This window comes from Pseudonaja textilis, chromosome 7 (assembly GCF_049901715.1).
Source record: "Pseudonaja textilis isolate UNSWEBS1 chromosome 7, rPseTex1.2, whole genome shotgun sequence".
Classification (NCBI taxonomy): Eukaryota; Metazoa; Chordata; class Lepidosauria; order Squamata; family Elapidae; genus Pseudonaja; species Pseudonaja textilis.
Window position 1 is genome coordinate 30604920 of NC_141996.1, and position 26726 is coordinate 30631645.

Here is a 26726-nt window from a genome sequence, read left to right on the forward strand (position 1 = left end):
TTTCTTTTTCAAGATAATAGACCAATTATAGTCAAACTTTTATTGACATAAAGCACAAATCTGCACAAATCAGCGTTTCCCACCAACACGAGGAGCAGAAACTTTCACAGGCTTCACAATTTTTTGTTTTGGTGCAGTCTTTGTTGGTGCCTGGAAATAGAAAACAAGACACTCATGAGGGTATGCTACATATTAAGACAGTTTAGTTAGTATAAACTAGCATAATGCCTATAGATGAACTTCTAGTGAGTGAATGAGAAAGAACAAAGTGTCTCTAAATCAGGGGTCCTCAACTCCTGGACTACTACTGGGATTTGAGCCATTCAGAACTGGGCTGCGGAAATGGCAGAACCATGCTCTCTCCCCACCCCATTCCACACACCCACACCTGGGCCGGGCCAGAAAGGTTGGGAAACTCTGTTCTAAATTATTTGAACAAAGTTTTCAATCTAGTCAGAAATGCTACATTAGGATCATCTTTGAAACCAGTGGACTAAAGGAATTTCATATGGCAGCTTTTGAGAAACAAATTATATTACCATCTTAGGTACCATGCCATTGCAGTCCCTCTTCCCTGATCAAGGATTGGGGATTAGATACTTTTAATTGTGTACTCAAAGCAGAGTTCCACTGAGAACCTGGATTACAATTGGACCAGAAAAGCAATGTAGCATCTGGATAGTAAATTCGAATACGAGAGACTTAAAGTTCAAGTTCATAATGCTCATTCTTAATTCCTAGCTCAATCTGCTTTAGAAAATAGTTATGAAAATAAAAATATCCTTATGTATAAAATATACTATCACTTTGGGCAACCAAAGGAAAGGTGAAGCATAAATGAAGCAAATGAAGAAGAAAAAATGGTTATCTTCAAGTCACCCATGTAGCCTGACACAAACTGATGATGAGACTAGAACACAGGACCATTTGATTTCAAAGTCACAATTGTTTTGTTTGTAAATAAGAATCTACAAATAGTGATAACAATTTTTTTGTTTTTATAGCCTTTGCCAGCCATTACCTTTGTTGTAGAGGGTACTGTTTTCTTAGTTGCCTGCTTTGCCTTCTTTGCCTCCTTGGCAGCTCTGTTAATTATATTGCAAGAAAATTAATGAGAAGAACAAAATTTTCATTACTTAACATCTAAAATGTATGAAAAAAACATGCGGGTCTATAGTGGTCTATGGATGTGTGGAGACATTTCGTAAGACAGAACAACTCAGAATTCCTTTTGTAACCTTTAAGAGCCTAAACCTGCATAGATGGGCCCAATATTTTCTGCATCATTAGGTTCCCTTTAATATCTAAATCAAAGAGATTAAATCCTCCAATCAAACCATTTCCCCTGAACCCTATTCTCCATTCTTATGAAATTCTGTCAATGATAAGCACATAATCTGTAGCCACCAGATATGGCATAAAGGCAAAGTATAATTTTTAAACCAAAAAGGATTGCCTATCCTGCCATCCACCAAGAAGGGAAATTATGCAAAATTATTCAATTTAGTTGCAGGATCTCATGTGAGGCACTGATTTTTAAAGAATTTTATCCCATTCTAAGTAGCAATAGCTTACAAATACTAGTAATTGCTTAAAATGATGTTTTCCTTACCCTAGTGCTTGAAAAGGAAATATGTAGAGATGAATTAACTTTTGATGATTAGATGCTTTAAATCAGGGGTCGCCAACCTTTTGGGCCTCAGGGACCACCAAACTCATAGTTTTAAATCCGGGGGACCACTAATATGAATTTTGACTGACGGTAGCTTACTGACATTGGTGGGAGAGATCTGATCTAACCTCTTTCTCTCCCTCTCTCTCTCTCTCACACACAGAGGGAGGGGTGGGATTCAAATTTCTTAACCAGTTCTTGGGCATGGCCTAATCTGTGGGCATGGCTTGGTGGTCATGTGACTGGCTGGGCATGGCTTATAAATATTATATGTAAATATTGATTTTTTTTTTTATAAAAATAGCAAACCAGGCAAAGCAGGCAGGCAGATTGAGTTGCTTACAGAATCACAGATTCATTTAGAGATCTGTGTTTCTGCTATTGGCTAACTGAGTCTGTCACATAAAGTTTACTTGCAAGTAAACTCACAAAATTAACTCACAGCACACTATGTAATTATTGATTTTTTTATAAAAAAGAGCACTGAATAGAAGCTTCAGTCCTAAGGGAGGTTCGGTTCTGCTTAAAAGCGGAGGCGAAGATCTAAAGATTAGCTAGAAAGCAAGAAATGCAAGATTTCTGCTTTCTAGCTAATCTAAATCTCCCAACACAGAACAGCTGATGGTCGGGGAAAAAAAAAAAAAGGAAAAATAGCAACTTAGCAGGCAAGTTTCCCAGGTAAGGAGTAAGGGCGGGGAGGGTTCCCGCGGGCTATGTGGGCAGGACAGCTTTGTGTTCCCAGCAGCCTGGATTAATTGCTTTGGGGGCGGGTGCTCTGGGAGTGACATATCTCTGCGGACCACCAAAAGTTTCTCACGGACCACCAGTGGGCCACTGCCCACTGGTTGGCGACCACCGCTTTAAATAATTTCCTACTTATAGTATCTTCAGACAACAAGCAGCTATAGAGCTGCAGCATCAAAGTATTCCAAATGTCTTAAAGCAGTTCTTTTCCTGAAAAGGGCTTTGATTCATCTCTTCATGATGAAGCTATCACTGGTTTAAGCCTGTAACAAAATGGGTGAAAGCATCCATACCATCGCAGATCACAAGTCACCAAGTATTTTTTAATATCCTGATTTTTTTTTTTAATCCAGGAGACTTGGAAGTGCTTTGAACAAAGTTAAATTGTACTGTATTGGTTTTATTTTTTAGCATAATTCCTTTAAACGTGACAAGGAGCCTACAAATGAAGTAACATAATGTACAATCTCCCCTATTAAAAATCTATAATCAAATGTCTATTTTTTACATTCAGCCAAGGATGTAAACTAGATCAGGGGTCACCAACCTTTCGGGTCTCGGGGACCACTAAATTCATAATTTTAAATCCTGCGGACCACTAATATGAATCCAACGCGCCACTCGCTGAAGCGCCTGGACTCCCAGTGACGGGATAGGGTCCTTCAGGCACTTAGCTTGGCCGCCTATTTCTGCAACCTTAAACACTCAAAGAGCCATATGGACCAATTTCCCAGAGAAAACAAAACAGGGATCTCTCTCTTTGTGTCATCTTTTTCTCATCTTTCTCTCAGTCTCTGTCTGTCTGTCTCTCATTCTGATTCTCTGGAACTCTCTGGGTCTTCATGGGGCTTCTTTGGCCTTTGTTGGTGCTAGATGCACCTCGATCATTCGGGGAAACGCATGACCTGCTCTCTGCCCCGAAACACTCGCCCAACCCGGCTACGGCCGATACTCCGTGTTGTAATGAGCCCCAGGATGACGGGATGCTGTCTCCCCATTGTGAAGCGCACTAAATTTAACTGTGCTGCAAGAGCAGCGAGCAGGCCATCGAGGGCCAACATCAGCAACTGAGCGAAAGGCTGGGTGGGGCCAGTGTCTCGGGGCTGAGAAGAAGTTGCATGTCTCCTCGAGCCACCGAGGTGCGCACAGCACCAAAAAAGGGCAGAAGAAACACCTGCAAGACCCAGCAAGAGATGAAGCTTCGCTTCCATTCTGGAATATGAAGCAAATCCCCACCCCCCACACTTACCAGGCCAGGCAAGGAGTGGCTGGGAGGGGAGGGCAAGGGGCAGGGCCAGCCACTGGTGGGTTCAGCCAATAGGGAGCTACAGTAGGACGAAAGAGCTGCGGGTTGCACCCCTGCCCATTGCTTTGGCCCGCCTGCACCACTCCCCACTGCAACAGCACCATTACCTCATTCCCGCCAGTGAATCTGCGTTACTCCTTGCCCATTCACCACTTGCAAATTTGCATGTATCTCCCTCTAGGGCAGAGATTTCCAGTACCAGCATGAGCAACCTGGCCTGTCCCATATTCCAGAGCTCTAGTCACAAGACTGGCCCATTGGTTATCCTGGAGCAGCTCCTCCAGCCAGGTGTGCTGCGGACCAACAAAATTTTCTCACGAACCACCGGTTGGTGACCTCTGAACTACATCATAATCATACTTTTGTAAAGAATAAGAATAAAATGTACCCACCTAATGGCCTGTTCCCTTTGAGCTTTTCGCACTTCAGGCTTCTGATTTCTCTTAGCCATTATTTCAGCCAAAGAAGCACCTGTGATTGCTCTATGGCCCTTTACAGCACGGCGTGTACGTTTCTTTTGTACCTCTTCCTGAGCAAAGAAATAACTGCTTCAAAAAAGTATCCAAACTTGCAAAACCTCAAAAAATTTCCCACACACCTCCTATCTCAACTCCCAGGAAATATTTTGTTTAAATTTTTATCTTATATTTCACATTTGCTGGTAACTTGAAACTTAAGGAAAATCGACTTCTTAAAAAATAATTAAAGTCCACATTGGAAGATTTTTTTTCTTGATCTAGATCCTAGTCTTTTACTTAACAGTAAGAAAAATATTAAGATATCAAAGGCTGGCTGACTGATGGCACTGTCATCCATGAATACATGAGGCTACAACTCTATATTAGAGCTATTTTTCTGTACATTTTAAGCTATAACTCTTTTCCAATTTACCAAAAACGTGAGTTACTTTTGATTAGACAGATGTACAATTGTGCCAACATTTCTTTAATACTGCTTTTTCTTTTAATTAGCTATGTGCCCATTTTAAAACAGAGCTCTTAAGGATTTTCTTTCCTAGCCACAGAACATGCACACTTCAATCTTTTCAATAGTACAATAAAAAGGCATACAGATTTCCTATTCCCATCAAAATAACATAAACTAATGATCCTTTATCAAAAGTTACAGAAGATATTTTAACAAATGGATTGTGAAAAGCCATGTATTATGATATAAATTATGAATAATGAATACATTATATCACAACTAAGCAAAGCATGCTCTCCAAATTATGTAGAGGTATGTTTACCAAGATATAGAGAATCAGAATAAATGTGGCAGAATAAATCTGTAAACATATTTTATTAAAAGGCAACATTTGATGAGTTGCAGCTGACTTCCATTAGATGCACAGAATAGCTAAACTAGGATTTGAAGGGGGATGAAACAGTGGTTGGGAACAAAGAGAATAGTAGTTATACAGATGCAAGTTACACATTGGGAAAATTAAAGGAATGGTTCCATTTCATTGTTTTGAAGTAATGATCAAATACTATCATGACTTCAACAACTTGGATTCCAACACCACCCTCAGCACTGACTTTCCTTCCAACAGGGCCACTTTTTTGTCACAGTAAAACTGCACACATTTACAGGAAACCTACATAATTAATGGCTGCATGCTACAACTGTTTATTCTGGTTCTCTTGTTAAGAGACACTCCACTAATGGAATTAGACTAGGTATTCAGATTACCCATCCAACAAGATCAATAGACAACTCACTAGTAACAGACTGAGTAATGCACTTTCTGATGTAAATGGGTAGACGACCTTACTTGCATATACCATTGAAACTGAAACAAAGAAACTGTATACAAGAATCAGACCTACAACAAAACCCAATGTCTACTCTGCCCTAAAATCTATTCTCACAGCATTATTATATCTCTTTTGTGATATATATACCATCATTTGCCAGCAATGTTTTGGTTTCTACCTAGCACAAATGGACAAACTTTGCACATAAGAACAAAGTAATACTAGAGCATTTTAAGCTCCCAGGGCACTCTACACATTAAAAAAAATTCAGGCAATTTCAAAAAGCCTCATAAAAAACAACCGATTTCTAACACATTATAATTGCTTGTTACTAAGGCACTTGTAAACTGACTTACAAGTAATTTGGTTTTGCATAGCCAGTCTATTTCCCCTCTCAATTCATCCCAAGTCAACCTAAGTACTGTTCATCCTATACATGAACGTGTCTGCCTTTTAATAAAATTTAATGTTTGTAAGGGACATAGGAATATTCAAGCTGTGAGGTAAAATAAATATCATCTTTCTATGATATTATTAATTATTATTTTGGGTGTTCTTACTCTTAAGAATATAGGCAGCCATCGTTATTCAGTGTCCATAAACTAACAAATACAGCAAAATACTTACAGATTGTCCTTTCTTGTGCTTTCGCCTGTACAAAACAGTCCAATTGATCTGACGGGGATTTCTCTTAGATAGGAATGCGGACTCACATTTTGCATTCAAAAATTGAAAAACCTGGAACATTTGGATTATTTTTTTTAACATAACATGCATTTGGTACTAATGCAGACTGATAAAGCAGCTCAAAACAATTCTAGATCTGAGGTTTCAATAGTGATTAGCTGGGAACTAGGAAATATAAAAGTTAAAACTTAGCTAAACCCTAACAATACTATTTTGCAACATTTTCAAAAAACTGAAAAGTATAGCCAAGATGCTACTTTTTGCGGTACTCCATCAGCTATGCTTGCAGTGTTTCCAAGGTATGTAAAATAATCTACTTGTTGATTCCTTAACGAGTTCACTGCTCCATTGAGCGAGTCAGGTAAACATATATTTTGCTTTAGTAAGACTTCATTTACTATATGGCTTTTAGGTTGTTCCAAGTGCTGGCTAAGAGGGGCACACCACCACCAAAAATTAAATCTGTAATTATAAAACTGGGTGGATATGTAACAATGCCAGTGATCTTCCCAGTTATTTTATCCAAATATGATTTCCATGCATATATTGAACAAAGACTGCAAGAGAATAACCACAGTATGACATACTTTTTTTTTTTTTACGCCTTACCTTCCCGTCCGTACGAGCGTAGCGGCGGCCATGGCCGGGGTAGATCTTGTACCCACTGAAGCTGCACAACTCGACCCTGCATTCCAAAGTTAGCGAGAAACAAATTAGCAAAGTGAGAAAGCCTAAACCGGCCCCATTTCATGTGCCAAACCTGAGGATGGCCTCGGATTAAACCAAGGCCCCGAGTCTTACTTCATAATGGTAGCAGCTGAGCAACCTCACCGGTTCCTCCAGCGTATAAGAGAAAGAGAGGCTCATGGGAAACCGGATTCTATACTTGCGCGGGGCATGATGGGGACACCCGCTGTTTGTTATACGATGGGAAGTGCTGCGCTTTCATTAGCTGGTAGTTTAATTCCTAAAGTAGATAAAACTCATTCTCTGGGACGCCAGGAGCCTTGAAAACTTTGTACCGCAATATAAAATATTTGACATTATTTTTCCCCCAAGCGTTTCTTGTTATCCAATCAGTATCTAGCCTCAGCACGGTTGCCTAGCATTGGAAGCAAGCGGGAAGTATGGCGGCAGCATCGGTTGCGGACGCATCCGCAACGAAGACTGAGGCGGTGAAGCCATCCACGGGCGCAAGTCAAGGTAGGAGTAAAATCTGCTGAACGCGAAGAGCAACGAAGGTAAAACGATTTGGCAACGCTGGCTAAGTCACAGTCTTTTCGTTGACCGTTATGGTAGGGGGCGCGCGCTGAGTGTGGCGCGTAGCCATATGGGAACTGTAGTTTGTATGATCTTGGGTCTTGATTAATAGTATGAGTTAATTTTAACAATGCACTACAAATCCCGAAAGGCCTTGCGAACGGTTGGTTCTTTGTGTAGTTTGTAGGAGCGGTACATCACTTATTCTTTGCTTGGCGGTTTTTATATGTGTATATACGCGTATATTGAAATAATTCCAGACATTCCTTTGTGCCTTCTTTCTACATGTGCACATCAAATAGAAGTATAATGACACTGTAATTGTCAGATGACATACTACTATCGTTCTCTTTAATAGCTAACATTTGTCCTTAAAGGCATTATATAGTAGTATTGTGATATTTGGCTCTCTTTGTGGGAGAGGTTGGGTTACAAGCTGTTTCCTAATGCTGAAACTTTTGTTATATGTGAAAATTTATTTTTCATAGGATGGCAAAATTGAGCAAGGGAGTGTTCAGTTGTAAATAATAATGACAATGTATATTTTAGTATATGCATTTTTTACAGATTAAACCTTTGGAATATAATGTAAAGGAAACATTACAGCATATTCTACAGAATGTCTGGGTAAATAGAGGACCATATAAAATCAATAATGTTACTAGCATCTGCTCTAGCCAGGGTAATAAAATCAAAGACTAGGTGAGGCTTTCCAAAAGCTAATTGCAGCTAGTTCGAAGAGGCATGTAGTGTAGGAATGGAACTCTTTAATCATCCCAAAATTTGTTGAGAAACAAACTATGAAACACAAAACCTCTCAAAAATTCCACCCCAATTTTGCTGTCAAATTTCTATTTTAGAAGATGAAGGAAGAATTAGAAAGATCAATTACAGGTATCTGTGATTTGACGCTACTGTTAATCCAGAAAATGGAAATAGCAAAACACTGGGGATGGAGTGGGGACAATGGAGTTCTTGATGTTGCACTCAAAGAAGAGTTGTTAATAAATTAAAAGCAATTGTATATAGGATTCCATAGGAAAAGTTAATGAGGAAAGTAAAAAGATAGCTGGGAGGCTACATAAAAAATGCAAATAATTCCAATGAACTTTTTATGATTAGTCATCCAAAATGCAATGTGCCAGAGTATAAAAGTACCCCTCCATTCCATTCAATTAATTAAATTAAAAGAATTGGTGAATACTTAATGTAAAATTCAGGGCTCATATGAATATGCCCTGTAAATAAATTACATATTTTGTTCCGCTCATCACAGAGAAGATTCTAAACATGAAGATCTTTATAAACAAGTTACTAAAGCCTGTCAAATTACAAAAAACATAGAACTGTGAAGCTCTATATATCTATACCCAGAAACATGAACCCAAAAAGATTTATGAGTATGTCAAAATCACTGCAAAAGCACAGCATACATTAATTAGGAAGTCAGAAAGAATCCCAGAATAATGTCTGTGGATCTGTAGGCCAATCTTGCTCAACACAGTGTGTGACTCTTCCATTAAAAAATGGGGTGGGTGGGGGTGGGTTGTGATTTGTAATGGAGGTTGCAAAGTGGCCACCACTAGTAACAAAGAACATTTGTAAAAAGTAGCTGAATCACACACTATATTTTTGTAGGAATGTTCTAAGGCTGAACTTCTGGTGAAGACATGATATCCCTGATGAAGTGGACATGGCATAATGGCAGCCAGAGGATGGATTCTGGCCAGCATAATCTCTCCAGAGAAAGGAAAAATTGTGGGATGATGCATATATAGTCCAGGAAGTGCTGCTCATAAGTAGACTGCAGAAACTGATGTTTTTGCAGTCAGCTGATGAGCATAGTAGAGGAATGTCAACTAGGTCCACAGTTATAATGTGACGTACATGGACAAGCTTATTTCCTAAACACTTGGAATTTTTCTATTCATTGTGCTTTATATTTGTTTTTATCTGTACAATTATAACATTTAATAAAATCATTTTTAAAAAGACATATTCCATAGATTAATGAGACAAAAGTAGAACTTTAACTTCCAGGCTAAGTGTACGTTAGTATCCCTGACAAACTTTGCATTACACAGTAAGAACATCATACTCCTCTTTGAGGGAGATGGGAGGTTTAGAAATATGAAATATAAATAAAATAAACACCAATATGAAAGTGTAGTAAGGTTTTTCCTGCCTCAAAACTCAATAACTTGTCATCAAGTGAGGCAGGAATTCTGCTTTATTGTAGGGAACTAGCTCAATACCGGTGCTTCGCTATGTGGTCAGGCTTAGTTTTTGGGAAAGAAAATAAGGGGGGAAATTCTGCCTCTGTCTACCAGCATCCATTGGTATTCATCTAGCTAGTGTCCTGTCAATGTGGGAGAGAGTTGAGGGCTGTTTGGAAACTGAAATAGTATTTGCTGTGTGAGCAAGGAAACAGCAAGGAGCCTGAGCATATCAAAGCTGGTGGCTACTGTGAAAGTGAAAGTGAAACTCTTCTCTGCTTGTGTTTTGCATTTGGAACAGATTTCTTTTCAGGTGGGGAGGGGGAGGAGAACTCCTTAGCATCAGAGTATGTTAATAATATACGAAATACTAATGCTCTGATGGTCATTTCGAAAAATCCTTTCTTAGTGAGCACCTAGAAGGCAAGAGGAACATACGTGCCAAATTTCAAGTTTGTAGGCTTTACAGTTCTGGAGATTTTGTGATGATTTGTGACTGGTATTTCACCTTTATGTATACATAGATTTTACCAGGGACTGTCATGATTATCATTGACAATGAAGTTCAAATGGATCTTGAAGTAAGACAATGATCTCAGATACAGATGTATACAATAGAATGGGTAAAGCCCAAATTCAGTGTTTTGAAATGGCCCAGGCTGTCTAAAATTGAACCCCATAGAAATGTGACAGGACCTGCATGAGCAGGTTATGTTAGAACACTTCGAAAAATATGCTTAGCACTGTAAAGAGTATATTATAAAGGCTAATGCTCAGATATATTAAGGTTGACAGAGGTTATTAAAGACAAAACAGATTTTTCAGACATGTTAAAAATAAGAACAAAGAAATTGGTGCCCAGTTTAAATAGTGTATTGCAAAATACTAAGTTATTGTATAGCGCATGATTGCATATCGTCTTCTAAATTTGCTGTGTTTTTTTTAACATTTAAATTTTTTCTTCTTTTTTAACAGCTTCTTTAATTAATTGGTCAGGCCAGAGTTTACAAAAACTAGCACCAACTTTATCCTGTAATGCAGACATACATACTTTGATTTTGGATAAAAATCAATTAATTAAATTGGAACACCTGGAAAACTATAAGAACTTGATACAGGTGGGGGTTTTTCATACATATGAGCAAATATGCTTTGTTAGTTAAATTATTGAAATTTGGGGGGAAACTTGCAAAAATAAATTGTAATGTTTCATTCTGTGTGTTATGAGTAAATGTTATGCTCAGTAGTAACCTTCAGTGAATTTGAGTCCAATGCCATGTTTTGATTCTCCAGCTTTATGTGCGCACACCATGTACACAAATTAGAACATTATTTTTGTTTTAGTTAATATTTCTTATATTTATTGTTTTTGAAGTAATTAAGACCTTCTTATTGGGGAGACACATTCTGTGAAAATGAAACTTGTAGGTGCAATCAAAAGACACTGATATGAAGGGAAGTTTAAACTACACTTAACTTCCAATATAGGAATGCAGGTCTGCAGATAACTGGTAGGGATTTATAGGTTAGTATCAGCATTTTAAATTACACACAAAAAGCTATCTTCGTTAAGTCACTCAGAATCACCTTGTATGGGGGATGGGCAGCATAGAAATTTAATAAATAAATAAAAATAAGTTTATGGCTGCAACACCAGTGAAATGTGTCTCCACTGGGAGAGATCATTCAGCACATAGACTGCTATTCTCTTAACAACTGCAGCTTTTAAAGTCAGACCAATGTAAAGCATATTAGCAGTAGTTTTAAACAGGTAATGATGAAAATATGGGTCATTGTAGCAGGAGCCTCACACAGGTTGGTACTTTACTTTGCAGTAAAAAAAATAATTATAAGCAAATTGAAGCTATTTGTCCATTTTCTTGCAGTTGTCAGTAGCCAGCAATCGTCTAGTGCGGATGATGGGTATAGCAAAGCTGACTCATCTTCGAGTGTTAAACTTGCCTCACAACAGTATTGGTAACGTAGAGGGATTGAAAGAGCTAGTGTATCTGGAGTGGCTGAATCTGGCAGGAAACAATTTAAAGGTAAATTTTCTTTAATGAAATAAACAACGAATAATTAACAAAATAATTATTGCATTTAGCTTTTTGGTGGGGTTGTATAGAAGTGGGTGGCCCTGTAAATTGAAATTGTAAGTAAATACTTAAAACAATAAAAATGTTAATCCAATATAGTAGTATTGTATTTAATTTATGTCATACCTAAGAACTTGATTAAGGCAAAATGTTTGGAAATGCAATATTACATGGGATGGGATGGGATAGGATAGGATAGAATTTTAAAATCGGAGGAAAAAACTTCACTAGCCTACATTATGCTGACAGTGCTATCCTGATAGCCCCTCAACCTCAGATAAGATTTGGGCAATGTGTAGGCAGTGAAGAACAACCTTTCTAGTAATAAGTGTTGTTCCTTTGGTCAAATAATACTATTGGATGCAACTGTTTTGAAGAAAAAGAGAGCAAAAGCTTTTCTGTAGTTAATCTGGACTTTAGAATTCCCTTCCCATGAGATAAACATCCCTCCTTAATTGAACTTTTGCTATGATGGAAAAAGTATACTTTTATTACCTGTTTTATGGAAATACCTTCTTAACAGTTTTCATATCTTTATCTTTATCTGTGGCCTATTATAGATTTTAAAATTATTGTATTTAATTTCATTAGTGAACTCTAGATTTTAAAAATTAGAAATGATATTTAATTATTTTAAGTAAGATATTATAGGTAAATTATTTTAGAATGTTATTGTGGCAGACAGAAATCAATTACATTTGAAAGTATAAGATTATTTCTGTTTGTTTTCAGAAGAATTTTCCTTTTTTCCATTATTGTTTCTATACTTCTGTGCCTGAACATACATTTCTCACTTTTTAGGAGTTCTACTGTAGTCCTGCTTTTTCAAATGTATAATAATTTAATGCAAATTTCAGAATCTTGAATCTTTGTTTTATTATAATTCAAGCTGCTAGAACAGAGTTGTGCAACTTTTTCTAGGCAGCAAGTTACATTTAACATTTGAGAGATGTGGACTCCAGAAAGTAGAGAGTAGAGCCACTAGAAAGTACATTTTATTTTATTCCATTTAACCTTTTTTTTACTCTGTGGGAAATATGATTGTACTCAATTCAAGTATTTTATGTTTTTAAAACTGCTGTTTGATAGCAACAAAAGGTCCCTGAGACTGCATCAAGGATTTCAGAAGTCTGTTTTGAGCCCAAGTTTTATAATAATGATCCTATATTCCAGAATCATTAGGGTCAGGCTTATTAGAATAAAACTAAAATCCAGTGTAAAATAGACACTTTTAGGGTAAATATGCATCCAACAGTTAGTGATGAATATTTCTCTGACCAAGCAAATAACATAGTAGATTCCTGCTTTGTATATTTCCAAGACGCCTTCCAATCCTTATATTCTGCGATATACTTTTTTGTATCTTTTTATTATTTCTAGGTTCACAGGCTTTCTCTGCACAATCTAGGTCCTGTTTCTCTTTCTGTTTTTGTCACATTGGAACCTAATTTACTACATTTACTTGCATTAAAACGGAAACTGACTCATTCAAATGTCTATTAGATATGATTTAACTTCTATACACCTTTGTCATAAATTAAACTCAACCAGAATAAAATACATGTTCTTTTTTAATTATGGAAGATGAATTTATAGCATGTTTTAATTGAGAGCCAGTTTGGTGTAGTAGAAAAGGCACCAGGCCAGAAACTGAGAAGTGTGTAATCTTGGATCAGTTACTCTTTTTCAGTCTTAGGAAGAAGGCAATGGTAAACCATTTCTGAAATCTTGCCAAAAAAACCCTGCAGGGATTTGTCCAGGTAAGTTCCAGGAATCAACATAGTCTCAAGGCACCCCATGCCATATTATTTGATACACTGCATCATTTGCTAATGCAAAAGATACTTTCTTTGGTATCAAGAATTGTAAGTGATTGCAACTATTAAGCTTCATAATGTTGCTGAAAAATATTTTGTCTTCCTTTAGACTATAGACCAGATCAGTTGCTGCACATCTCTTCAACATCTTGATTTGTCAGATAACAACATACCCCAAATAGGGGATATCTCCAGACTTTCCTCTCTAAAGGTATATATTTTTAAGCTTATATTCTTTGATGGTCTAAATATTTCTAATTAAGGAGTAAGTTCAAAGCAGCATTATTGGCCTTTAACTGTAATAAAGTTTTGATTTTATTTATAATAGCATTTTCTTCAGGCAGCTATGAATAAGATGTAGTGTAAATGTGTCTCAAATAAAACAAACAAATTCTTTAAATGCTTTTAAAGCAGTCATGTCCTAGACAGCTAGTAATGCAGCCTCACAAGATAATAAAAAAATAAAGAAAGTTTTAAAGTTTTTATTTATATACATATTGTGTATATTTTTATGTGACCCAAGATAATTGTTCTTTACTTGCTGTAGCCCAGTCAAGCCAAAAGCCATGCCAAAAGTTGAACAACCATACTTTAAAACATAGTTTGTAATTTATGTTGAAGTTCCACTAAAATGATCATGATTAACTATTCAATAATTAATATCATTTAGATCTAACATATTACATTTCTAAATGTAACTAAAGTAAAGAGAAAATAGTTCTGAACACTTTTTACATTCTCTTAAAATATCATTTTTAACACACACTTGCATGTTAAAAATAAACATTTCAAGGATGTGTGTATGCAGCTGTATATTCATAATCCTTATGCAGTTTTATGAATATTCAGGGCAGTTCACATTATTAAAGTATATGTCTACATATTGTTTTCTCCATTTTCTATTCCTCAAGACTCTGCTGCTACATGGAAATATCATCACTTCACTGCGTTCAGCACCTTCGTGTTTACCTCAAGGCCTTACTATTCTTTCATTGGCAGAAAATGAAATTAGAGATTTGAATGAGGTAAGAATAACATTTTGAGGAAAATGAAATAACTTTTTGAGAAAGAGAAATCAAATACAACCTAAAGTACTATAGTTACATTTCATTATATTTTCATCTATATTTTTATTGCTACGTTTTGGGCACAAAGGATATGAAGATTTTAAAATTAAATGATAGTAACTAGCAGTCATTTAATTAATGATTATTTAAGTAATTAAATATGTTGTCAATTAAATCAATTAAAATAATGTGAAGGGGAAATGTCAGTCTTTGAGACAGATTCTTAAAGTAGGTTCTTTGCAGCATATTTTTGAAATTTAAATATCAGTTACTATGAACAAAAATAAATTTTGAATTACTTACAAAATGCTTTACATTTAATCAACATAGAAATTAAAACAAAAATTGATCCTTCATGAAGATGAATGGACGGTAGGTTAATGTTTTTCATAATCTATCAAAAAGAAAACTAGTTCAGTGTGCAGTATTTTTTTTAAATGTTAAGACATTGGAAATGTCCTCATTCAATCTTTCTTGAGCCATTAAAAACTCACTGTGATTTTGGGTCAGGCTCATTCTCTTATCACAAGGTACTTACCTAGGTTTATTTTCTGCAGGTAAAGAGGATTTCTGATCATGCAGCTGACTTTTTGTTTTTATATTCTTTACTTCATGTCCAATTATACCAATAACAAAGAAAAGAAATACTGTATAGGTAGTTCCCTTCTTAACCACATTTGTTTACTGACTGTTCAAAGTTACAATAGCACTGAAAAAAATGACTTATGGCCAGTTTTCACATGACCTTTAGAGCGTAGTCACATGATGAAAATTTGGGTGCTTGGCAACCTGCATGTATTTATGATAGTTACATTATTCCAGAATAATATGATCAACATTTGTAACTTTCTCAGCTGGCTTCTGATAAGCCAGGTTAATGGAAGAAGCCAAACTTCCTTAACAACTGCATGTTTCATTTAACAGGTGCAGTGATTCGCTTAAACACAGTGACAAAAAAGTTGTAAAATGGGATGCAACTCATTTAATTGTCTTGCTTAGCAATGGAAATTTTAAGCTCAATTGTGCTTATAAATCGAGGACTTACAATTGAAACGTCTTCCATATTACAATAAGGCTATTGGCAGAAAATATTCTAGTTTCCAGTAAAATATGTTTAATAAATTCTAAGGAATAATAAAATAAAATACCAGTCTTCAAATAAAATTAAGCAAATAAAATTATTTTTCCCTCGAGCATCTAACATAATTAAACTGTAGGATATATATATAGTGCTACTCTGCCTATAAATTTTCTTTACATTTAATCACCAAAATAATTATTTCCTTTTCTGTTTAGATTTCTTTCTTGACCTCTTTTCCTAAACTAGAGCAACTATCAATTATGAACAATCCTTGTGTGATGGCAACACCTAACATTCCAGGTTTTGATTACCGACCATTTATTGTCAATTGGTGTCTCAATCTTAAAGTAATTGATGGGTATGTGGTTTCTCAGAAAGAAAGGTAAGAACATTATTAAACTGAGTGTTACCATTAATCTATGTATCTATCTGTCATTTAGCATTTGCAAGGGAAATACCAAAGAATAAGAAAACAAAAAGAGATGTCAGCATAGTAATAAATCTTGAAAAAGTTTTAATAAGAAATTCCCCTACAATAGTTTACAGCATCACAAGGCTATTAGCCCAAATAGCCTGGGTCAGGGCTCTGCAACCTTAAACACTCAGCCATTTGGACCCGTTTCCCACAGAAAACACTGGGAGGCAATAATCTAACAACCAGTGTGCCTGGGTGGGCGTGGCCAACTTGATGTCACTCACTCCCACCCAGCCACCACCTGGTCTGGAATATGGAGTGAGTCTCCACCCCCCACCATCATCCTTCTCAGGCCAGGCGAAGAGTGACGGAGAGGGGAGGGGTGGGGCCAGCCAGTGGTGGGATCAGCTGACAGAGAGCTGCAGCAGAGGGCTCAAAGAGCTGCATGTGGCTCCAGAGCTGCAGATTGCAGGCCCCTGGCCTGGGTGAATCCAATCAGTAGGAAAACTTTCCCGAACTCAACTGACAAGAAGCTGGGGAAAAGGGCAAGTTTTATAGCCCCTTTTTCCCATTCCCCACAGTGTTGGGACTACTCACCCTAGCACTACCCAGTGCTAGGATAATTACAATTAATGTTTGTATTTACATTTGATATGTAATGGAATCGATGGAAAGGAAGGAATTACAATAGAGTAAGCAGGCACACAATGGGGAATATACATAGAAAGGAATGAGCTGGCATTGGATATCTGTCTTAAGAGGCAAAAGAAATAGTTTAATGTGAAACTGATTAAGGTTTTGTCAGTTTCAGATAAGAGTTACCTATACAGTGAATACATACAAGTGAAACTCAAAAAATTAGAATATCGTGCAAAAGTTCATTTATTTCAGTAATACAACTTAAAAGGTGAAACTAATACATGAGATAGACTCATTACATGCAAAGCAAGATAGTTCAAGCCGTGATGTGTCATAATTGAGATGATTATGGTTTACAGCTCATGAAAACCCCAAATCCACAATCTCAGAAAATTAGAATATTGTGAAAAGGTTCAATATTCTAGGCTCAAAGTGTCCCACTCTAATCAGCTAATTAAGCCATAACACCTGCAAAAGGTTCCTGAGCCTTTAAATCAGGGGTGGGCAAACTACAGCCCGCGGGCCACATCCGGCCCGTTGGTCTGTCCAGTCCGGCCCGCCCCTGAAAAAAATCGCTGGGCGTGGCGTATTGCCCTGCACCGCGTTGCCCCCAAACCTGCAAAACAGTGCGGAGTGTTCTTGGGGTAGTAAAGAAAAGAAGAAGTTTGCAAAGGCCTCGGCTGGGAGTTCGAAATCACCTTCGAGTGCGACCTCTCCGAAGGTGAATCCCCGCCAATCCCCCTTTTTTTTCCGGGGCTTCCAGGCTTAAACTTTGCAAAGGCAAAGTTTGCAGGCGGGAGCGTCTTCCCGCTGAGGAGCGGGAAGGGTTCTGCCCGGCGGGCGGGCGGGCTGCTTGGAGCGGGCTGCTTGGAGCCACCTAAAGCTAGGCCGCTGCTGGTGGAACCTTGATTTGCTGCATTTTATAATGGGCCCTTTATAATGGCCTTTTATAAAATTGGTTCGGCCCTCGAACGCAGATCTGATTTTCCATGTGGCCCCTGACAGAAATTAATTGCCCACCCCTGCTTTAAATGGTCTCTCAGTCAGGTTCAAGTAGGAATCACAATCATGGGAAAGACTGCTGACCTGATGGTTGTGCAAAACGCCTTCATTGCCACCCTCCATAAAGAGGGAAAGCCTCAAAAGGTAATTGCAAAAGAAGTTGGATGTTCCTAAAGTGCTGTATCAAAGCACATTAATAGAAAGTTATGTGGAAGGGAAAAGTGTGGAAGAAAAAGGTGCACAAGCAGCAGGGTTGACCGCAGCCTGGAGAGGATTGTCAGGAAAAGGCCATTCAAAAGTGTTGGGGACTTTCACAAGGAGTGGACTGAGGCTGGAGTCAGTGCATCAAGAGCCACCACACACAGATGGATCCTGGACATGGGCTTCAAATGTCGTATTCCTCTTTTCAAGCCGCTCCTGAACAACCAACACCAGAAGCATCTTACCTGGGCTAAAGAAAAACAGAACTGGTATCATGCCCCTGGTGGAGATTGACTCTGAGGAAGAAGAGGAACAGCCAACAGGGAGTGGGAGTGTGGCTCCAGAGGTGGTGGAGGAGGCTGGGGAAGGGCAGAGGCCAGCTGAGCAGTCAGGAGGATCCAGGCCCATCCCCTGTCCATCCTAGGTCACGCAGAGAGGAGAGGATCAGGGAAAAGCAAGGTCTACTCAAGAGGAGATTACCATGATCCTCCTCGTGGCTTGCAGCGGGGAGCTATGTTTATAAGTTTGTAACTACGCAGTTAGAATTGCTGGAATCAAAGTTTAGTTAAGTGTTTACTTTGAAAGAGGTTTATCTTTGCTGGCGTTCTTCCCACGGACTCTCCTCAGTTATTTTCCTGGAGTTTATGATGAGTTATCTTGGCTTGCTTTGGAACTCTCATCAATGCAGTTTGTTTGGGTTTTCTTGCTGCCTCATTATTTACTTTTGCGACTTTAAACTGTGCCTAATAAAACAGTGAAGTTTAAGTTGAAGGCATTACCGGACTTTAACATATGTTTTCGGTTTGGGGTATTTTGAGAGACTATGGATCATCACAACTGGTCTGTTCCTCAGTAGTCCAAAGTCCTCTTTTCTGATGAGAGCAACTTTGGCATCTCATTTGGAAACCAAGGACCCAGAGTCTGGAGGAAGAATGGAGAGGCACACACTGCAAGATGCTTGAAGTCCAATGTGAAGTTTCCACAGTCTGTGTTGATTTGGGGAGCCATGTCATCTGCTGGTGTTGGTCCACTGTGCTTCATTAAGTCCAGGGTCAATGCAGCCATCTACCAGGAGATTTTGGAGCACTTCATGCTTCCTTCCACAGACGAGCTTTATGGGGATGCTGACTTCATTTTCCAGCAGGACTTGGCACCTGCCCACACTTGCCAAAAGCACCAAAACCTGGGTCAATGACCGTGGGATTACTGTGCTTGATTGGCCAGCAAACTCGCCTGACCTGAACCCCATAGAGAATCTATGGGGCATTGCCAAGAGAAAGATGAGAGACATGAGACTGAACAATGCAGAAGAGCTGAGGGCCGCTATTGAAGCATCCTGGTCTTCCATAATACCTCAGCAGTGCCACAGGCTGATAACTTCCATGCCACACCACATTGAGGCAGTAATTGCTGCAAAAGGGGCCCAAACCAAGTACTGAGTACAGATGCATGCTTATACTTTTCAGAGGTCCGATATTGTTCTATGTACAATCCTTGTTTTATTGATTGCATGTAATATTCTAATTTTCTGAGATTGTGAATTTGGGGTTTTCATGAGTTGTAAGCCATAATCATCACAATTATGACAAATCATGGCTTGAACTATCTTGCTTTGCATGTAATGAGTCTATCTCATATATTAGTTTCACCTTCTAAGTTGCATTACTGAAATAAATGAACTTTTGCACGATATTCTAATTTTTCGAGTTTCACCTGTATTGTTTAACATGGGAAAACTAAATTTTTGCCCGATGATTGGTATCATCAATAACATTGTTATTCCTCTATAGAAAGATAACAAGAATAAATAGAAAAATTTCAAGAGATTAGGAAAGCATTCTTTCTAACTGAAAGAATACATGAGGTAACAGTGATTAAAATCTGGGAAGTACAGCGGTTGCAAGGAATGAAAGAGAAAAGTGAGAAAATTGTGATTTTGTAGTGGTGGTTAAAACTGATGACCTCAAAAAGAAAGAGGTGAAATGTTTAAAGAACAAAAAGTAGTACATAAATCAATATACAAGCATGCTTGCAGCAATGTTTATTCAGAATGTTAAAAGGCTAGATAGGTACTGTAGAACAGTTACATTTCCTTTTCTCTTATTATCTTTAATTTTTTTACTTACTATTACTTACTTTTTTCCTGAACTTTTCATAACATAACTTACTCTGAAAGGGAATAATATGAGACCGTATGGATAATATTGAGTAGAAAGAGTATTTGTTCTTTATGAAATAATTCTAGTTATTGTTATATGAATGTATTTATTGATGTTCATTTATGTATATTTAAGTCTAACCAATTCTAAGGCAAATTACTATACTTCCAAGTTCTGGTTTTAATTTATATACTGTACTCCTGAAGATAAAAGCAGACACTGGATACTTAGTATGTAGCTGAAATGTTTTATTTTGGAGTTCATGAAAATTATTGCTTTCTCCCAATGTATTATGATATATCAACAATTGATTATTTTTTGCTATTACTTCTGAGTTACATCTATTACTTCTGGATTTCAATTGTTGTTCTTTATGCTTTTATGTTTCTAATAGAAAGGACTTTCAAGATGTTTAGTACAATTAATATTGTTTTTGCATATAGCTTGAAAGCAGAATGGCTTTACAGTCAAGGAAAGGGAAGATCATTCCGACCAGGCCAGCACCTTCAGTTAGTACAATATTTGGCCAGTGTTTGTCCTCTTACTACTATGTTTGGACTCCAATCAGCAGAAGATGCCAAACTGGAAAAAATACTACATAAGCAAAGGTGTGAATATCATTGTTGATGAGCTATTTTTATATTTTAATATAATCATTTTAACTTGTTCAAGTAGGCCTTGATTCAGAAGCTTTTTTAAGCTGTTTTTTAAGATCAAAAAAGTTGATGTGCAGATATATATGCATTTTGCTAACTCTTGCTAACATTTATGATATTAAAGAAGAGTGGTTCTCTGCTCTAGTATTCTTAAGTCATGAAATCATTCAAATTTTTATATTTAGGTTGCATCAGAGGCAATTGATGTATCAGAGCCATGCCAATGATTCGCCTGTATCCCCAACTCTGAATAAAGGACCACCCATTAATAATGAGCCAAACAGTCCTGTCCATGTACAAGAAATAACTGACTGTGGTAAGAATTCATAACTGCTGGGTTTTCATCACTCTTGTCACCCACTTGCCTATATGCTTGTAATCAGTGATTGGGTACACATACAGGTTCATAATCATAGTGTGCCTTGGTGCTAGATTACTGTACTGCATCACTCAAACTCAAATTCACAAATATATTGTGATATGTTTAACTATTTAAATTAAACTGGTTCAATTGTGGCATACTATAGTGGACAAAATGGGACAAAATATATCTGTGGAATCAGAGTGAGGAGGAATGAAAGGAGGATGCTGTAGCCAAATAGGTCTAGAAATAATGAAAAAATATATTGCAAATGGAGTTTAGTGCTGAATTGAAATTGATTATGTAGACTGTAAGTCCATACAGAAAATTATGTAATAACAAAACTGCACAAGGCAGTCAAAGGCATTATCAAAAGAAGCTTACATTGCTACTACCTTGCTACCCTTTACATTGCTACCAGTTATGGATATATTCAGTAACAAAGAAATGGTTTTTCACACTTATTATAGTGCATATTTTGACTACTTTATAATATGTAATAGGCTAAGATTATTAGGTGAAATCTTGAAGATCTTATTCAACATTATAGTTCATTTTTAAATTTATTATAAAAAAATTGATCTTCAAGTATTGCAAAACCAAAATGCTTTTCTTTATTAAATGGTTGTGAGTTGTAACCATAGTTGGACATAGAAAGCATCACTGAAGCACAAGCTTAAAGATTTCTGATGATAGAATAGTTTTTCATTCTTCCATGTCTTTGAAGAAACAAAAGATGCCTTGTTTGGTTTCATAAACAGTTGACACATGCCTCTATGTCACCAACAGCAGTGGCAATAATTGTCCTCGTTTTAAAACTAAAGCCAAGCTTCTGAATCTTCTAACTTTATTAGCAGATCTAAAGCTGTAAAAATTTAAAATTTTGAGATAGTTCATGTAGATTATAAGCTTTAATTTTTGAATGTTAGTTTCATGATGTTTTGGAAGGCCTCAGAAATCTTCCAAAACTTTCTAAAGCAGTGGTCGCCAACCAGTGGGCCGGGGACCACTGGTGGTCCGTGAGAAAATTTTGGTGGTCCGCAGAGAAATGTCACCCCAAAGCAATTAATCTAGGCCGCGCAGGAACACAAGGCTGTGCCACCCACACAGCCCGTGGGAACACAAGGCTTGCATCATTTGCATTGTGAACAACACAAGGTAGTCAGGGGAAAAGGGCGGGGGGCGGGACTTGCCCCACGTGCTTTGCCTGGCCACCAGGCTGCTTCTTTCCGCTTCTTTCTTCTTCTGCTTTTGGCTGCACGCAAGGAAAGCAGCAAGTCTTTCTTTCTCCCACAAACTCTGCCAGAAATGAGTTTTTGGGACTCTGCAAGGCATCCTGCTCCAAGAGGCTGCGCCGATGCACAAGTCTCACAAAGACTCATTTCTGGCAGAGTTTGGGGGAGAGAAAGAAAGACTTCTGCTGCTTCTGCTGCTTTCCTTACATAAAGCCAAAAGTCTCTCTCTCTCTCTCTCTCTCTCCCTCCCTCTCCCTCTCCCCCCCACCCTCTCCCTGAGAATGGAGCTGGAGACAGTATCCTGCCATCCCAAATAAAGAATGATCGATTGATAGGAAAAAGGGGTGGGGAATTTTCCTGCACACTTTTGGGGGATTTTTCCAGGGTCTCTGATCTGCGGAATTTAAAATTATGAGTTGGGTGATCCCTGAGGTCCAAAAGGTTGGCGACCCCTGAGGTTGGCGACCCCTGTTGTAAAGCATCATGAAAATAGCATGCACAATTTGCTGAACTGTGGGTGAGTCCGCTAAAACTCTTGAGGTTTTAGAAGGCCTCAGATGCAATCATTCATCTGTATCAGAGCTGTCAAACTCTTGGCCTGTGGACTGGATGTGTCGTGCACTAGCCATGCCTACGCCCTGTTTAGCGAAGGGGAAAAAAGTCCCAATATATCACATGACACTGCTGTAACAACATGAGTTTGACACCCCTGATCTGTATGGATGAAAGTAAATACTGGATACATGGTTACTCCATATCAATCTCTCTCACTTAGAAACCCCTGGTCATAGAAAATCTTTCCCCCTGACAACAGTTTTTTGCTCTCTCTTCTGCTGTTTTAGTAAGTTTTAAAAAAAACAGTGAGTGAAAGGCTTTGTTCCTGTGATAAGATAGGTAGAAACCATGGAATATATACTTCATTGCTCTTTTATAGAAAAATTCAATAGATTTGGGGTGCCTTGGGGGGAGGTGCTAAGAGGCAAGGGGGCTGGCAGGGGAGCGCAAAGGTGGCAGGAGGGCGTTAGAGGTGCCGGCCCTGCAGGTTCACTCATTGACTGTAGCACCACTCCAGAGCTGGCGCCGCCAATGCGGAAGCAGTGGCACATTACGTGCCACCACGGCCGCGTTTGATGCGCCGCCCCCTGCTGTCTCTTAGCGCCCCTCTGCTGGCCCCCTTGGGGATGCTAAGAGGCGGCAGGGGGGGTGTTCGAGGCACCAACCATGCAGGTTCACCCATTGACTGTAGTAATGCTCCAGAATCAGTGCCTTGAATGCGGCAGCACGTTGGGAAAAGCCACTGCCACCGCTTTCCCAAAGTGCTGCCGCTGTCGCATTCTCTGTCCGTCCATCCATCCATCCAAAAGGTCTGTCTGTTTGCCTGCCTGCCTACCTACCTGCCTGCCTGCCTGTCTGTCTCTTTCTTTCTTTCTGTCTCTCTCTCTATCCATCCATCCATGTTCGGAGCGCCGGCCTCACAGGCACATCGGGAAAGTAGAGCAAAGCCAGGAGGAAGAGAGAGAAAGAGAGAGACCTGATGTATCAGATTGAATGAGGCCTAGTTTAGACTGAGGCCCTTTTCCTCATTGAAACGTATTTGCCAGCACATTGAAATCTCTTTGGCTTCTGTTAAAGGTTTTGTGGACGAAACATGGTCAAGACTATCAGGAAGCTGTCACATTTTGTTGAGGCTTTAAACAGGATCCATTGGACCAGATCTCCACCCTAAAAATTACTTTTCCCCAAGGTATTACAGTGCCAATTCTGAAGAAGGCAAAACCAAAATATACTGGTAAATTACAAGAACACACGCAAACACACACACTCCCTTCTAACCCTGCTGGAGCAGGTGATTGGACTAGAATAGATATCTCATTATCTTTCTCCTCCTTCCCTCCTTCTTTCTTTATTTCTTTTTCTTTCTGTCCCTTCCTTCCACCCCCCCCCTCTTTCTTTGTCCCTTTTTCTTTCTTTCCCCTTTCTCTTTATTTTCTTCCTCTCTTTCTCTCTTTCTTCTCTCTCTCTCTTTCTCTCTCTCAGGCTCATCCCTTTGGATCAGGGGTCACCAAACTTTTGGACCTCAGGGACCACCAAACTCATAATTTTAAATCCCAGAGACCACTAATATGAATTTTGACTGACGGTGGCTTTCTGGCATTGGTGGGAGAGAGAGAGAGAGAGATCTGATCCAACCTCTCTCTCTCCCTCTCTCTCACACACACAGGCAGGGGTGGGATTTAGACCCCTGATCTAAAGCTGTCAAAACTCCAAAAACAGGTCAAGTATCTCTGGAGAGGCCAGTCATAAATTAGAACACTTGCTAAACAACTGATCATTAAGTGAGGACCACTTGTATTTGATTTGCCAGTCACCTGGCCACACCCACCCAGTCATGTGACCAGCAGACCACACCCTCAAATTAGGCCACACCCGCAGAAATTTGAATTCCACCCCTGGTGGGAATTCAAGGAACTCACCAAGGATGAGTTTGTAGCACCAAGGAGGCAGTGGCCTGAAAAAGTTTGGGAACCACTGGTCTAGATGCTACTTACATATGAACTTTCACTTGGCTACACTGTAATTTGAGATGGCACTGCATCTCAAATCTAGATGTATTTTTAAATATTGTCATATTTCTTCTAATCTTCAATATATTTATATCTTATACTTAGATATCTTTCTTTAACTTATGAGTCTTAACCTGCTTGAAATATTTCAATTTTGGTAATAAATGTTTTATCTACAAGATTATTAACTATACTTTATAGTTATAGACTATACTTCATTATTTCAGCCATTTAATAATTTCTGCTCACCTAAGTCCATCTTGTATTCTTTCCATTGGTCTTGATAGAGCCTGAAGGAATATTGGAAGGAGGCTATGTATAGCATACTCCATTGCTACAAGAGAAAACAATCATTTCTGAACTCTTTCCTTCTCTTGTTTTGCTGTTTAGCTGGATGCATATTATTGCTATGGACCAGAGGAACCTCAATAATTTATTCCCTAACCCAGCGCCCTTCCCCACCTTTTGGGCACCAGGGACCGGTTCCCTGGACCGGAGGGGACATGGTTTTGTGAGTTGCTTGCATCCTGCAAATGGGGCTTCATTACTTTGCTTAGCCCAGTTGCTGGCATGTCATGGAATAGGAGTTGAGGACCCCTGCCCTGATCCCTAATTAGTCAAGAGACAGATATAGATAGTAAATGTTTGGCAAAAATATACATGTAGGATACATAATATTGAAAGTCTTTGTGTGTTTTATCTTACTCTTTCCCAGAACGTATTATTAAAAAGAATACCTGGGTTGTGACGAAATCCAATGATGACCATTCTTATGCAGTTAAAAATGTTTCTCCAACTTTGGTTCAAGCTGAAAGAAATACTTTTAAGGATTTTTACTTGGATGATATACAAACTGACGAGGACAAGTTGAACAGTAGTCTCCTATCTTCAGAATCTACTTTTATGCCTGTTGCTTCAGGGCTGTCTCCGATGTCGCCCACTTCAACAGAACTGAAACTTCATGGAATTGGCATTGATGTAGAAGATGTGGAAGATATGGGGGATACAGATTTGGAATTTACAAAAGATATTAATATGCAGAACAAAGAAAAGCAGAACAATGATTCTATGCTTTTGGGAAAGTATATCCTCAAGTCAGCAGACATGGTAGAAACTCAAAATGCATATCAAAAGGAGGATATTTTCCACATTGCTTCTTCTTCATTAAATACTGATATTCAACCTGATAATGTTCGAACATCTCCTGAAGACAATGTAAAATTCAGTAACTTTAAGCAGTCACACTCACCTGAAGAGAATATTACCAAATCTGTTTCTGTTGCTAGCTCTCTAGAAGTGTCTACTGATGCATCAGTTACTGTAACCCAGAAGAAAGATGAACTTACAGAAATGAATAAAGCTGCCACCAAGCTTCAGGCCTGTTGGAGAGGATTTTATACAAGAACATTTCATTCCAGAGTCAGGGAAGCACGCTATGAAATTCGACTCAGCAGAATGCAAGAACATATCACCCATTTAACTGAAGAAGTTCAAAAGTAAGTAGGAAATCAAGTAAACTGAAATAATAAAATAGAAATAAAATCTGCTATAATTTGAGATGAATAAATTTTACCTGCAAACAATACCATAAGTGTAGTTGGGGTGGTAGAGTTGTTTCATTTCCTTCAATTGCTAAGCTCTTCTTTGTTTTCCAAATGAAGGCAAAACGCACTAACTATAAAATGGAGTAGTCTTTCAAAAATATTTTATTTGTTAGCATAATCAAAGGAGAAAAAAATTCTCTTCAGTGTCTCTAGCAAAGAGAAATTAAGTTGTATTGTTATCAGA

The 26726-nt window shown here is 38.3% G+C and overlaps 2 protein-coding genes across 2 annotated transcripts in view; one reads left to right on the forward strand and one right to left on the reverse strand.

The window, feature by feature from the left end:
* RPL24 (ribosomal protein L24) lies at positions 1-7111 on the reverse strand. Its single transcript, XM_026700823.2, has 6 exons — positions 6971-7111; positions 6779-6854; positions 6110-6220; positions 4115-4251; positions 1022-1085; positions 1-150 (listed from the first exon to the last, which is right to left on the reverse strand). The coding sequence occupies exons 1-6, from the start codon at positions 6973-6975 to the stop codon at positions 70-72; spliced, it is 474 nt and encodes a 157-aa protein (XP_026556608.1). The 5' UTR covers positions 6976-7111; the 3' UTR covers positions 1-69.
* CEP97 (centrosomal protein 97) overlaps positions 7054-26726 on the forward strand; it is a 22450-nt gene continuing 2777 nt past the window's right edge. The window contains exons 1-9 of the mRNA XM_026700821.2: positions 7054-7372; positions 10621-10763; positions 11532-11690; positions 13668-13769; positions 14470-14583; positions 15922-16088; positions 20566-20730; positions 20964-21094; positions 25654-26434. Coding sequence (XP_026556606.1) covers positions 7297-7372; positions 10621-10763; positions 11532-11690; positions 13668-13769; positions 14470-14583; positions 15922-16088; positions 20566-20730; positions 20964-21094; positions 25654-26434 — 1838 coding nt within the window. The 5' untranslated portion in view covers positions 7054-7296. The remainder of the gene's footprint in view (positions 7373-10620; positions 10764-11531; positions 11691-13667; positions 13770-14469; positions 14584-15921; positions 16089-20565; positions 20731-20963; positions 21095-25653; positions 26435-26726) is intronic.